Source organism: Schistocerca cancellata, chromosome 2 (assembly GCF_023864275.1).
Source record: "Schistocerca cancellata isolate TAMUIC-IGC-003103 chromosome 2, iqSchCanc2.1, whole genome shotgun sequence".
Lineage (NCBI taxonomy): Eukaryota > Metazoa > Arthropoda > Insecta > Orthoptera > Acrididae > Schistocerca > Schistocerca cancellata.
Window position 1 is genome coordinate 723,548,103 of NC_064627.1, and position 16,285 is coordinate 723,564,387.

General features: G+C 38.6%; 1 protein-coding gene across 1 annotated transcript in view; it reads right to left on the reverse strand.

Annotated features, from left to right (window-relative positions):
- The window catches only part of LOC126162521 (dihydrodiol dehydrogenase 3-like), a 76,110-nt gene extending 61,275 nt beyond the window's left edge, over window positions 1-14,835 (reverse strand). The window contains exon 1 of the mRNA XM_049919091.1: window positions 14,677-14,835. Within this exon, the coding sequence (XP_049775048.1) occupies window positions 14,677-14,751 (75 nt within the window). The 5' untranslated portion in view covers window positions 14,752-14,835. The remainder of the gene's footprint in view (window positions 1-14,676) is intronic.
- Between the last annotated feature and the right edge of the window lie 1,450 nt (window positions 14,836-16,285).

Below are 16,285 nucleotides of genomic sequence, written 5' to 3' on the forward strand. Positions count from 1 at the left end.
AACACAGCTGAAACAAAATGTACTTTCATAAAGGATGATTTTACATGATTTATTAGTGTCCACAAAAAACATTTGTGACTCATAGGTAATTCTGCATACTAAGCATCTGTGATGAATGTTGCCTGTTTTTAGTGTTGACATTATTATGGAAGATAACAGTAAAGAATTAGAAAGGCAGTTGAAACATGCCATTGGCACACTGCTTACCCATGTCTAAAGCTCCTATGACTTCAATATCAGCTAATACTTCAAAATATAAAACCCTTTCAAATTAAAACATGTAGACAGCAGCCATACTAGATTCTTGTTAATTCTTACAGTAGCATAGATAAATATTTGGAGATTAAATTCAAAGCGTATTTGTAAGAAAAGTAACTGTCTAAAGATTAATCTATATTATAACATCCATATTAGATAACTGATCCACAAGTTACTATAGTCTTTCTTTATATCAAGTTTTTATTTTTTAAGAAACTATAAAAAAGATTTATATGTTTCACAGGACATTGACACTAAAATAAATTGTTACAAAATTCAGAAATACACAAAAATGTATACATTAACTGACTCAAACCTCTGCTGTACTAGTTGGAGAGATGTGACAGTAAACATCACATGCAGATTGCTACATGCAATTCATGTAGTTAGGTTCCACAAAAATTAGTATTTACTGAACAGAGAGAGGCATAATGAGCTTATTGTTATTCACAAGAAATAAAATGGAAAATGTAACAGGGCTTAAGGTAAACTGCAGGAAAAATTATAAAATGAAGCAGAAGAAAAATGTTAAAAAGGTAGAGAGCAACCAAGTAAACAAAATTAAAGAGTGCAAGCAAATTTCATTAATGTGAGACTGAAGTCTTTTGTGGCAGACATCTTGCAGAAAAATTTCTCATGTGTCATGCTGGATGGGGGTGTCACAGAGGCATGATGCTTTGACAGCAAACTGAGATGCTGTCATTAGATGATGTGATGTACTGAGATGTTACTGAGTTATCTGTTCTGTGTATGTCTACTACTCCTCTCCTGGACAATGTGGTGGGGTGGCAGTCACCTCTCACTTTTAACAAGTACCCATAGGTGTTCTGCCCAGCCTTGATAATTGATGGTGACCGCTAGTTAGAAGCATGGTGGCATGAAGTACATAACAGTTTCAGTGCTGAGCCCCATGCTTTTCTGCTGTACCTCTTATCAAGGTCATCTGTTATTCCAACCACTTTTTGACTCATGATACCAAAGAATTTTTCTACAAATTTCATTATATTCAGCACAGAGTTATGAACTGTGAATTCACAGTAAATGGATTTTTTGCTTGTATATACATTTTAAGGCAATAAAAGAGGTCAATGCACACTCCATTGTTTCACATTATATGATGAGCTCAAGTTCCTTGACAGTAGCTGCAGCTGAAAATCTTTGTTAATTCAAGAAATCTTTAGACTTAACAATAGCATTCAACAGGACTTTGAGTACTTATCTTTGTAATTGGAAATAAGTCATCTATACTTAATCTCTCACATCGCTCCCAACATGATACTTCACCACCCACCCAATCTATAAGCTATCCTAGCCCATCCTTATGCCATACCTACTCTCAACCACTTGCCCAATACATCCATGCAGGACGTCCTACTGCTTTCCCAGCACAGACATATTGTATCCTGCCAGAGGCTAGGCAAATTGTGAAGGGTATCATATCACATACCAACTCTTCTATAATTTGTGCACAGCAATTTATGTGGGCCTGACTGCAAGTCAGCTTTTCACCTCAAGTGGCCACTCCCAAACTGTAGCAAAGAGCAAGGTTAACCATCCAAAGCAAAAAGTGCCATTGAGCATAATAAACATAATTTCAATGGCTGATATCTGCTTCATCACTCATGCCATCTGTATGCATCCTCCCAACACCAGCTTCTTTGAATTACATGAATGCAACACATCCTTCCATCCCATAATCCTTCTGGGACTCAATCCCTGCTACCTACCTCCCCACCTGCCCCATGACCCTAAGGCTGTCCTCACATGGGATGAGTATGAGTTTTTTGACATCACTTCCAATTATTTCACATTGAGGAGGCATTACTGCACTTGAAACACAAAATAAGTTCTGTGATATTTCAACAACATGCTACAAAACATTGAACCAATTAGAGGCAAGAACACTCTAAGCAGAACTTGGGAGATCCTATATTGGATTTTGTTATTTTCAGCTGAAGTCCATATTTGATGGGTTTTATATTAGAACTCATATCCTATGAATATCTGCTGCTTCAAAGCACCAGCACATTGGGAATCTCTCAAAAATGCCTCACTGGTGGTACAATTTGCTGTAATAATATGATGGAAATGTCATATTGGTGGTTAAAGAATTTTGTGTTAATTATTTTAATATCATAACTTGTGTGTTTTGAAAGTATACCATTTTAAGGCAATGGTATCAATGATTCATCAAAAACCCATTTTATGTGGTAGGCTCTATTATGATTAAATATCAGGTAGTAATAGATTCTTAATTAAAACCTTCAGTACTTCATAACATAAAATACAAGCCATTTGTTACAGAAGTTCAGCATATCACAGTTGATTGAGGCGCTGAGAGAAGTAATGTGTAACAGGCTTGTTCCTTGCTATATCAAAATGTATTTTATTCACTTTCACATTTTTTTAAAGTGTGGGGCTCTTTCTTATAAAAATAGTAGAAATAATGTGTGTAATATTCGATACTATTTAAATGTAAGTGTTCTGTCTAGCAGGAGTGAGTTTGTTCAGTTTCGTAACTTTTATAAGTCGATGTCCTTGGAAATTGGACATGGAACTTGCCTTCTGGTCTTGTAATGTGTTCATGGATATTTCCACCCTATGCCAACCTATTCAGGGACATTTGGAGGAATCCTTCCCAACCACCCAGAATCCCAAACCACTTAGCTGGTTCAGATTTATTAATGACATCTTCACAATCTGAATCAAGGGTGAGGACATCTATACACATTCCTCCAGAACCTCAACACTTTTGCTTTATCTGGTCCTCCTCAACCCAAAAGCTACCTTCTGCAATATTGACTTCTACCTCAAAGATGGTTACATTAGTGCCTCTGTCCATATCAAACCTACCAACCACCAGCAATACTTCCACTTTGACAGCTGCCACCCATTCCATACAAAGAAGTCCCTTCCATACAGCCTAGCCACCTGTGGCCATTGCATCTGTAGTGATGAGCAGTTGTTCTTCAACTATATCAAGAGTATCACAGAAGCCTTTACAGACCAAAATTATTCTCCCAACCTTGTATAGAAGCAAATATTCCAAGCCTTCTCTCTCCAGTCACCCACAGTATCCCAAAGTCCCAGGCTGTAGTTACTGAATTGTATTCTCCACTAGAATTTTGTCTTCTTCTTGTTGTGTCCAGAAATGAGAAATATCCTACTTTTATCCTTTCCACTGCTCCCACAGTTGTAGTCTGCACCCACCAAACCTACACAATATCCTCATCGATTCTTACTTCACCCCTGCTTTGAACACCTTGCCTCATGGCTCATATCCATGTAATATATCTAGATGCAAGACCTGTTCCATTCAGATTCCCACCACCACCTACACCAGTCTGGTCACAAGCATCACTTACCCCTTCAAAGCAGTCATGTGATCTACAAGCGAAGCTGCAACTACTGTTTGTGTTCTGCATGGGCATGAAAACCAACGAGCTATCTGTCCAGATGAATGGATACTGAGAAACTGTGAATGGTTACTGACAAACTGTGGCTAAGAGACAGCTGGATCACACAGCTGCTGTGCATGCTGACCAAGAAAATATTCTTCATTTTGATGAAAGCTTCACAGCTTGTGTCGTCTGAATCCATCCTGCCAGCACCAGCTTCTCTGAGTTTTCCAGGTGGGAACTTTCCCTGCAATATATCCCTCATTCCTGTAACTCTTCTGGCCTCAATATTCATTAGTTACTGTCCTTCACCTACCTACCACCTTCCCTGCTCCCACTTCAGCACATCACAGCCTTCTCTTCTACCAATGCACCCACAGTCTTTTTACTTCTCTCCTTTTCTGCTCCCTTCCCCCCTCCTTCCCCTACCCATCTAACCTTCCCTCTGCACTTAGCTATCATACCCTGTCCCCACCACATCCCTGTATGCCCCCACAAGCAGCATTTTCCCATTCCCCATCCCTACCCTCCAATCTCTCCCCCTCCCCAACCCAGCCTCTTCCTTCTTGCCACCGCCCAGATTGTTTCTCCCACCATGCACAGGTGCTCATGGTCAGGCCTTGGTGGCTAGAGATAGTGGTCGCGTTTGTGAGTTGCACTTGTGTGAATGTGTGTGTTGTCTTCTTTTGAAGAAGGTCTTTTGGTCAAAACTTTACTTGTGTAGCAGCCTTTTTGTTGTGTCTGTCTGCGACTCAACATCTCCAATGTATGGTGAGCAGGACCTATCCTTTTTGTGCTGTTGTCAAATTCTTTATTTAGTGTGCTACAGACAGAGCAACATTACTAGCACATGGAAGAAGGAGGAAATTTGCGTTTTAATAGAGCTAGCATAGGAATTTTATGCTACTCCATTTTTGTAAACAAATTGTGTGGTTTTCAAGCCACATAGAACTGAGAGCTGATGCTGGAGAACACTACAGTCACAAATCACATTAACCAGCATGTGTCATATAACATTGGCACTGTATCTCATGCAGTTGGATTTCCTGTCACCTTTACACGTTCTGCACCCATGCTGCCCTCTCTGCAGTCACACTCTTTCTCTGCTCTATCTTCTCTCCAAACTCACTGTGCCTTTTCCCAACCCTTTATCTCACTTCCTGCCTCCTTTCTCCCCTTCGCGTTCCACCTGACACAACCCCTCATCCGTGCTTAGCTGCAGTGCTGGCACAATGTAGTCAGTTGTGACAATGTAGCTGAGCAGATGTAAATATGTGTATGTGTATTCTGCCACCTTTAAGATATTCTCATTTGTTTGCTAATGCATAATGTGAGAGTTTGTAAGATTTTGGGTTAAGCTGTTTACTGTGAACCAATTGCCAGCTTGTTTCATTATTTTTCTGGCTGTCTCTCCTGTGTCTGGGCCCTTTATCAGTATACTTACATCGTTAGTAAACAGCACAGGTTTTGAAGAGTCTTCCAACGTCCATGTTAATCACAAATTTAATTGTAGTCCTCTAAAATAATTTTTAATGGAATCCTCCATTCTTTACTGTTGAGATATGACTCCATCCTTTTAAGGAGAATGCATTTAACATCATACCGTATTAATTTTTGAAGCAGCATTTTATAATCTACTCAATCAAAGGCCTTGGTAAGATTACAGAAAATAGGAAAAGGTAATTTTTCATGTTTAAGTCTAACATAGCTGAGTTTGAGAGATCAGATATTATTTTCTTTGAAGAGAAGCATTTACAGAAGCCAATTTCAGCTGTTGTCAAAGGTTATTATCACATAAGGTTTTGATATTTAGAAGCTCCCTTCTCAAACATTTTTGAGAAAACTGGAAGGAGAAAGATGAGACTATAATTATCGGAGGTCAACTGCTTATCTCTACGGTCATACATTGGTGGTATTACTGCATATTTCAGTCTTTCAGGAAACACCCATTTATTCATCAACTCACTGTCAAGTGAGCAGAAGAATTTAACAGTTTGACTGATGTTTCATTACAACAGAAGTGTTGCTGCTATTTAGAGATCAAATGTTTTTAGGGCCTCCAGAAATTAAAAAAAAGGAAATATAGTAACAGTATTTCCTACTAGTGATTCATATCTACAGTGCCTTATATCGTCTATTGACAGGTGTCACTATGTTTATAAATAATTATCTTGATGATAAAAATACTTGTTTTGGCAGAAAATATATGTATTGTGTTCAACATTGATAATTTGTGTGCAACAATTGCTGTTTGCTATTGTAGAGAATTATCCTGCAATATTCTAAACAACAATCTGTGTACTTGCTTATGAAGAAAGGGCAATATGACAGTGCACCCCCACTTTTAGTGAGGGAAGTGAAGCTTTACTAGCTGAAGCTAGTATATTCTACAGTCAAGGTGTGTAAGATACTTCAATACTTCAAGATCAGGAGTATTGAAGATGGTGATATATGTGTGCATAGTGGGGAGAGGGGAGCGGGGGGTGTGGGGCGGGGGGGGGGGGGGGGGGGACTTCATTCCATCAAAATTTTCCCTGTGATAGTCAGGTTGATGACCCCTATTTCCTTGAACTAATTTTTGGTGTGTGGGAGAAAAAGTTTTTTTTGTCTAATTTTTCATGGTCACATTTGATTTATCTTATGAATTGGTGCCTCACTAATTATGGATTATTCTGAGCTCAAGTAGGACTGAAAATAAGATATAAATGAAAGAGTCAATTTGTTCAAAAAATACTCTTGAGCTGTAAAAATGTTTAGGAAAGTCACTACAGGATATTTAGAGTCTTTTTTGTATAAATTATTTCAACTGAGAAAAGCAAAACTTTATATGACGGCATCATAGACTGCTTGACGTTTAATTATTGATTCATCTGTCATACTCTCAAACATCTGCTCTGATTTCACACAGAATATCCACTCCTCATCCAGACTTGTTTTATCAAACTTGTTCATTACAGCAATAGCTACATAACTAAAAAGTCAATTCTTTTCAATCAAAACTGGTTGATTAAAAGAATGATTAGTGTTAATCAGGCTGCAGTGAAGACTCCTTATAGCTTTTGGTGATAAGTAAGTCAATGATGATCATCAGAGGAATACTTTGCAGACAAATATTTGAGGGAACACTTTAAAGTCTTTTTGAAGTTGAAGCAATCCTTCCTCCTAAATGTTTTCAGTTCTCTTCAGTTACTTGTGGATACCAGATCTGACAGAAGCATCTTGAAATGTTAGCTGTATGGTATTCTTCCACATTCAAGGCCACATTATGGCTCCATTGAACTTCTCAAAATCTAGGTCAGAGAAGTGTGTAAAAATGAAGCTAATGGAGCATCTGAATGAAATGTTGGGAGGAATGAGTAAAATAAAAACATGAATTCATCATATAGCAGCTGATCTTTGACAAGATTGTCCTCTTTCATCCTCTCAATAATTTTCTTGGCTTATGGATTAATTGCCAATGCCCTTTCTGAGACACTTGAATTCCCCAATCATGAACAGGGAAAAAAATTGAGAAGAAAAATAGCACAGCTAGAATATACAGAGCTTTTTGGACAAGTATGTCTCTGAATATGCTATGGAGGACTCTCAAGCAAGAGATTGTACTTGCAGCACACAGAAATAATAACAACAAATCACTAGAAACATTTCTCAAAATAACATGAGGCAGCTTCTAATTCTGGTACAGCATTTTTTTCCATTCTGATTGATGAGATCAACATTATTCAGACAGAACAAAATGCCTTTAGGGGCGAGATGGAGAATGTTGTGACTGTATCATAATCTACACATAAACAATGAAAAATAGACATTAGATCACATATTTACAGTTTTATCAATAATTCTGTGAGTTATAAGCTATTCACACTCCCACCACTCTTAAGAAGAAGTTTTAATGAGACCTGTTAACATTCTGTACCACATGTCACAGTTGTGTTCTGAAATGCCTTTGCTTTACATGATATTAAAAGAGTATGTTAACAAATGTCAAACTTGATTAAAAATGAACATTCATTCCAATATGAACATTATTTACTTGAAGTGCAGCACAGAGATAAAGTCAGTAAAATTTGTTCAAATATATCTGTGTTTATAAAACTTGTAAACAAAAGACCTTTGCTTTTGTGTAATCTAGGAAATCATGGATATATTTGCATTAATTTTCTGTAAATTACTATGAAGTGCATGTCATATGGTACTTCTCATTGTTGTATCAGTTATTAGGACTTCTTCTTGTAATGTTTGGGTATCGAGTGTTGGGAGAATGAGTGCTTAAGCACATCTGTGAGCGCTGTAATTAGTGTAATCTTGTCTTTGTGGTCTCTATGAGAACAATAAATAGTGTGTTGTAGTACACACAACCAAAAAAAAGTTTTCCATCACCCCAGTTCCCAGAACTTCTGAAGATAGACATTGACTGTGGATATTGTATCACAGACACAGTCTCTTTGACTGTTCAGAGATGTCAGTACACCAACCAAAGATGTAAACAACCATGCATGAGTAGTGCCTATTAGATGGAGGGGGTCCAACAGAAGATCAGTTCAAGTCATTCCACCAGGAAGGAGGTACATGGCTCCTGTTGTCTGTAGTTCAACTGTGCTGAGACGGTCAATACCATGGTTTGATCATGTCTGCATTGTTACTTTGTGCCAGGAAGGGCTGTCAACAAGGGAAGTGTCCAGGTTTCTCAGAGTGAACCAAACCGATGTTGTTTGGACATGGAGGAGATACAGAGAAACAGGAACTGTTGATGACATGCCTCACTCAGGCCACCCAAGGGCTACTATTGCAATGGATGACCACTATGGATTATGGCTCGAAGGAACCCTGACAGCAATGCCACCATGTTGAATAATGCTTTTCCTGCAGCCACAGGACATTGTGTTATGACTCAAACTGTGCGCAATAGGCTGCATGATGCGCAACGTTACTCCTGATGTCCAGGGTGGGGTACATCTTTGCAACCACAACACCATGCAGCATGGTACAGATGGGCCCAACAACATGCTGAATGGACTGCTCAGGATTGGCATCATGTTCTCTTCACTGACAAGTGTCGCATAAGCCTTCAACCAGACAATCGTCTGGTCAGGCTGAACACCTTAGACACACTGTCCAGCAAGTGCAGCTAGTTGGAGGTTCCCTGCTGTTTTGGGGTGGCCTTATGTGGGGCTGACGTACACCGATGGTGGTCATGGAAGGTACCATAACGACTGTACGATACGTGAATTCTATCCTCCGACCAATAGTGAAACCGTATCGGCAACATATTGGTGAGGCATTCATCTTCATGGACGACAATTCGTGCCCCCATCGTGCACATCTTGTAACTTGCTTCAGGATAATGACATCGCTCGACTAGAGTGGCCAGCCAGCCTGTTCTCCAGACGTGAACCCTATTGAACGTGCCTGGGATAGATTTAAAAGGGCTGTTTATGGATGACATGACCCACCAACCACTCTGAGTTGTCTATGCTGAATCGCCATTGAAGAGTGGGACAATCTGGGCCAATAGTGCTGTGATAGACTTGTGTATAGTATTCCACAACAACTACAGGCATGCATCAATGCAAGTGGAGATGCTGCCGGGTATTAGAGGTACTGGTGTGTACAGCAATCTAGACCACCATCTCTTTTGTGTTGATGTCGATTCCAATTTTCTGTCAGCAGCTCATGGACTCGCAGTCCCATTCTTGCTTCCTGAGGAAGGGGTCCCAGGTTTGATTCCCGGCAGGGTCAGGGATTTTCACCTGCCTCGAAATGACTGGGTGTTTGTGTTGTTCTCATCATTTCATCATCATTCCTGAAAGTGGCAAGATTGGACTGAGCAAAGGTTGGAATTTTGTACAGACACTGATAACTGTGCAATTGAGTGCCCCACAAACCAAACCAAACATCATCATCATCATCATCATCATCATTATCATCATCATCATCCAAATTTCTGTATAGATTCCGGAACTCTTGGAACCAAGGTGATGCAAAACTTCAACACCTTACCGTACACCATGGCATCATTGGCAAACAACCATACATTGTTGCCCACCCTGTCTACCAAATCATGTATGTACATAGAGAACAACAGCAGTCCTATCACACTTTCCTGGGGCACTCCTGACGATACCCTTGTCTCTGATGAACACTTGCCGTCGAGAACAACATACTGGATTCTATTATTTAGAGAAGTCTTGAAGCCACTCACATGTCTGTGAACTTATTCTATATGCTTGTACCTTCATTAACAACTGGCAATGGGGTACTGTGTCCAATGCTTTCCAGAAACCTGGAAATATGGAATCTGCCTGTTACCCTTCATACATTATTTGCAGTATATCATGTGAGAAAAATGAAAGCAGAGTTTCACATGAGGGATGCTTTCTAAAACTATTCTGATTCATGGGTATAAACTTCATAGTCTCAAGAAAGTTTATTATACTCAAACTGAGAATATTTTCAAGGATCATGCAGCAAACAGAAGTGAGGGATATTGGTCTGTAATTTCATGGGTCTGTTTCATGATAAATTCAAGCTAAGTTAGGGGCACTCTTTGTAAAATCGAACTGTGGTTCCAGCTGGACCTGGTGATTTATTTGCTTCCAAATCTTTCAGTTGTTTCTCTATGCCAGGTATGCTTATTGCTATGTTGTCCATACAGGAATCTGTCTGATGGTCAAATGGTGGTATGTTTGTATGATTCTCCTGTGCAAATGATTTATTGAACATAAAATTTAAAACTTCAGCTTTTGTTTTGCTATCTTCAACTGCCACATCAGACTGGTCAACAGGGGACTGAATGAAAGCCTTAGACCTGTTTTGCTTAGCAATTTTACTTACAACCAACATTTTCTCTGGTTCTCTGCCAGATTTTTTGGTAAAGTGTGACAATGGTAGTTGTATGCTTTGTGCGTAGATCTTTCCAGAGACGCGAATCTCTACTAACCTTTGCTTGTCATCATTTGTGCTTTACCTTTTAACCAACAATACAACAGCCTTTTCTTCCTCAAATTCTGCCAAATTTCATTTTTAAACCATGGTTGGTCTTTTCCATCCTTTATCTACTTGCTAGGCACATAACTCTCCAGACCACGAGTTACAATCTGCTTAAACTTTGCTAATAATTCCTCTACATTCACCTTACTGGAAGTAAGTGATGCCAATTCACTGTCTAAGTGAGATGCTAATAACTGCTTATCTGCTCTGTCTAGCAGAAACACTCTACTAGCGTTCTTGACTGATTTACTAACTTTCATGATCATAGTTGCTATAATGATATCATGATCGCTAAGCCCCATTTCTATACTGACATTGTTGATAAGGCCCAGCCTATTCATAGCTTTAAGGTCTAAGACATTTCCATTGCATATTAGCTGTCGAGCTAGTTGCTCACGATAATTTTGAGAAAACTTATTCGAAAGTATTTCACATGACTGTCTGTCAGTGCCCCCCACAATGAATTCATAGACACCCCAGACTATACTCAGCAGGTTAAAGTTGCCTCCAACTAGTATTGCATGATCTGGGTATTTACCATAGACTTACTTTCAATTACTCTAGAACTGTCACAGCAGAATTGGGTGGCCAGTAAAAATGTCCAATAATTAACTTGGTTTCACGTGCACCTGTTATTTGCAACCTGATGATTTCACTGTCACTCTCAACTTTGACCTCAATAGAGACAGTACTTTTGTCAACTGCAATGAACACCCACCCTCCTATGGCCTCTAATCTCTCTTTCCGATATACGTTCCATGACTTGCTAAATATATCAGAGCTTCCCACTTTTCAGTTAGCTCTCAGACCCAAGAATAGTTTGAACATGAGAACTGTCCTAAAGGGTAGGAATTCAGGAACTTTATTATGAATACTTCAACAGTTTACTGATAAAATTGTGACGGTCGAACTGTCTCTATTCTGAATGCCATTTGACTTCACTTGCTGCATATTGACTGGTGAGTGTTCATTAAGCACCTCAAATTACTGCCTATCCTAAAAAACCCTCATGTGCACTCCACAAATACTCTGCTATCTAGGCAGCTGCTTCCTTTGTGTAGTGCTCCCCTGACCTATCAAGGGGAGTCCTACAAATCCTCACATGATAATGCAGGTGTAGAAACCTGCAGCCAATACCATCACAAAGGTGACGAAGCCTTTGGTTGAGACCCTCCACTAGGCTCCAAACTAAAGGACCCCAGTCAACTCTGGGAATGATGCTACAAATTGCAAACTCTGCTTGCACCCTGTGTGTGAGGCCAGCAGTCTTCACTACCTCCACTAGCCGCCCGTAAGAACTGAGGATTGCCTCAAAACCCATGCCACAGGTGCCGTTGGTGCCGGCGTGAGCCACAAAATGCAGATGACTGCACCCTGCCTGCTTGATATTCGCAGGCAAGGCTGTCTCCACATCTCAGATGAGGCCCCCTGGCAGACATACCGAGTGCAGACATACTGACTGCACATTGGTTTTCTTTCCAGCCCTGAACACTATCTGCATAACGGGGCTCCATAGTGCGCCTAACATTGTAGATTCCAAAAACTAGCAAACCCCTACCCGTGTGTGCCTGCTCAGACCCTGCCACATGTCTACTCACAGGGTGAATGGGTGACGTCAGGTGGCCAGTCTCCACATTGGCCGTCTGCCTTGAGTGACACAAACATATTGCCACCCACCACTCACCCTGCTGTGAGGGCGGATCCACTGCATTGAGTGCACTAGGAGGAGCCTTGGAAGCAGAGCCCATGGGCAAAACAAGTGACACTTGAGGTGTCCCATGCAATGCACCAGATTCTCTGCCACTGCTGCACCACAAGGCAGCAGCCTGAAGGTGACTATCTGTAGTCAAAAGCACATTCAGTTGTTTTCAAACTGCAGCCAACTCCTCCTTCGTCTTCACACAGTAAGCACACACACTAGCCATCCTAGCAAGACTACTTGAAGAAGTGAACTATAAAAACAGACAATTTTAGATATGTGACTTGCTACCCTCCTGATGTGTCAATGGACACTGATGTGTTAATAAGCTACGTAGTGGGCAACTATTGTGCTAGAGACTGAATGAATATACACTTACAAAAACATGGGATTAATCCTCTTAAACAGAGAAAAACAAAATTTAATAAATATACTACAAGGAAAACACAGGAAAGATAAACACTTAGCTTGCCACTCTGTAATTGTACTTGTGTATCAGATGAGAGCTGGAGCCTGACTGACTGGCTTACAGAACAACTGGACAGTTGCTTTCAAAACAAAACAAATAAGTAACTACTGTGCTACAGGCTGAATGAATTTACACTTACAAAAAATGCAAGATTAAATCTCTTACATAGAGAAACACACACATCATGCAGTTAATTTAAGAACTATAACAGCAATGAAGTCTGACACTGTCATGATTTACACAATACAAAACTGAGGTGTCTACTCATAGTTATCAGTATTTCACTAAGCACTATGACTGTGAACACTGGTCTGAAATATAAAGCTGTGTGAGCATGTAAATGAGGGTAATTGTGTTTCTTTCAGTTGCTTCTATCTAAATATGGAAAATCAGTTTTTCTAGACAATTTTTCCTTTCTTTTGTAGTGGAAGGTCTGCTTTTCTTTCTTCCCATACTCATCTTCCTGTGGTTTGCCAATTCTACCCACAGATTCTTGTGCCATGCCAGAATTGTTATTGACAGCAAGTAGGTCAGCTTGTGTATTTGTGTCTTTAGCTGGTTTGAATGTTACTGGCCAGGCTGCAAACACATCCACATGAGATTGCCTGAAAACTATCCTGTGTTAGAGCTACCTTGTAAGTTTAGAATCCCTTTCCATTTACCAGATGCTTAGTTTTCATGCTATTTTATTCTCCAATAGTTAGCTATGATACTTCGAATGAATATAGATAAAAATATAAATGCTTCCAGTAAACATTTTTCTGGTATGTGGCTAATTCCATTATCCATCATCTGGGATCCACACCTATCATCTTCAGTAATAACTATAGAAGAGGGAGAGCAACTAAACTGAAGACAATGGACAACTTACAGGTCACTTAAAAACTTAAGGAATAGTGAAAAGCCAGGAAATTGTTTCTGTCTAAGAGCGACAAGTAAGATAGGATGGAAAAATCGGCCATGAAACTCCTTTGCAGGATTATGTTTCTGTCTAAGAGCGACAAGTAAGATAGGATGGAAAAATCGGCCATGAAACTCCTTTGCAGGATTATAAAAGCATTGGAGGACACTTTAGGGAAGTTAACACCCACAAATGTTTTGGTAGATCAAAATTCTACACCATTATGACTTAACTGAATCATCATGTATAAGCCTGGAAGTTACACAGGTTAATAAGATACACAATTCAGTTTGCAGATCATTTAAAAATGTAACAGTGATAGACTGAAATCTTTTCTGATAGATGACTTTTAAGCAGCAAGATTGTTAATTTATTTTCACTGGGTGTGAAGCAACTCATATTTCTGTGCAGAGTTAATTTCTTAAAAATGTATGATTTTTTAAGTAAGACTGTTTTATTATTAATATTATTATATTTATGCAAGTGCAAGGCCATTATTAGATGCAAGTTATTTGTTGTTATTGTCATCACAATATTCCAATTTAGCAGATTAAGCTTATTCTGCAACTAATTGTAGGTATGATATCTGAAAAAGCCATCAGTTTGATGAGTGTGTGAAAAAATAATTGTAAATAAAATAGGAAAAAACAATAGTGATCACTTTCAGGTGGATTGGCTGGATAGAGGTAATAATTTTGAGAAATTTCAAGTGACATAAACATAGTAATTACAACTATTAATTAATACTTAAACTATAAAACAGCTTTTGAATTAGCTGTTGGGGTGTTTTATTGCTGTTGATGCATGCATATGGATAAAACTGCAAAGCTATGAACCATTTAACAGCAGCATCTAAATGACTGTCTTAACATACCTTTAGCTGTACTGATCTTTAAGAACGAAAGATCTTCTCTTTTGATAGAACAATTACTCTTTCAAATTTGTGTTTTGTAATCCTTACCTCCCAGGTGCCCAACCCTATAATAGGCATCTTCCTTCCATTGTGCAGTTCAAGAAAATTCACTTTTCCCGACATCTCCTTTACCACAGGCACCACAGCAGAACAGCAAGTGAGCCTTCACCGTATAGTAACTCTGTGATAATATGCCACTTATGTAACTTGCCCTTGGAAGAAAGTTTCCTTTTATAGCACAAGTTGTTCAGATTAGCTGTAATGAAGAAGATAAGGTTACCCTTGATGTGCCTCAGTTACATGTTGCTCCAGGGAAAATATCTGAAAGTAATATTTCATAACTGCAGGCAATAAATGCTTTTCCGAATCTGATAACAGAATACGTAACTCCAGTGTTGATGCTGAAATGGGAAAGGCTGTACACCTTAAGAACATTCTTAAGTGTTTAAAAAAAAAAAAATAATACATTAAATATCGTATCCAATGGCAGTCCAACTGTGTTTGATGAAACACACTTTTCGCTTTCTAATTATAAACATTATTAATTTACATACTCAGTGTGCGCAAGTTTATGAGTCAAAATATACTTTATAGCAGAAAATTATCTACAATAACCTGTTTCTCCAGATGAACTACAGGATAAACTGATTTGATATATTCACCCATTGTGTAATTGTTGTCAAAATAAACAAATTTCTTGTCAAATAAAAATCAGAAAATATCCAGAGATGCCTATTACATATAAATATATATATTAAAGACTTGTGTGCACCTAGAAAAGCACTTAATACAAGATACAGTCCTATATTTTGACACAAATGTCTTGCACAAGCTATGGATCAGACCTAAATTGTATAAATTCAAAGAAAAATAAAAACAATTTCTATAGCCACTACCTCCATGAGATTATCTGTTTATCAGGCTCAGTATTATTTGTACTTATACCAACTAAATGCTACTTACCAAATATGAAAGAAAGCTGCTGCTTCCTCAGTTATTTTAATTAGCTGCTGTTTATCTTCCATTGGTACCTTAATTATTTTGGTATCTTGGAAATGAAATCATTACCTTCATCTGTAACAAGAGAGGCCTGTTTACAATACATTATTAGTCATCATGAATACTGCTACTTGCTATATGGGTAACAGGAATTTTCAGTTCTTAGATCAAGTTAATATCATTTGTAGGCAGAGTGTTTTAACGAGGTATGTAATTTTCTTTTGAATTGGTAGGGATTCCCAATTTCTTAGTTTAGTAGGGAATCCCAAATTCTTTGCTTATGTCAGGTATGATTGTATTGATCACAATCCAGCTGAAACTAATTTTTATTTTCAGCAACAAAAGCCATTAAAGAGTAAATTCAAAGTGCTTTGAAGTGACCTCTGAAGCTCTACATTTATTTACAAAATTCTCATTGCTCCTGATTAATTGTCGGAGAAGATATTTCTATAAGAAAATAGGGAATGAAAATATGCAAAATAAGTCAATAATCTCATCTTTCTTTTAATTTTCTTTCGAAGTAGCAGGTCTTCCCATTTTCTTCATTTAGTAGTTATTCAAAATTTCTTGATGTATGTTAGATTAGTGGTCTTCAGGCCTAAGTGAAAACCTGTCCAAACAGAGATTCCTGTTTAGTTTATCTATGTGTTGACTCAAT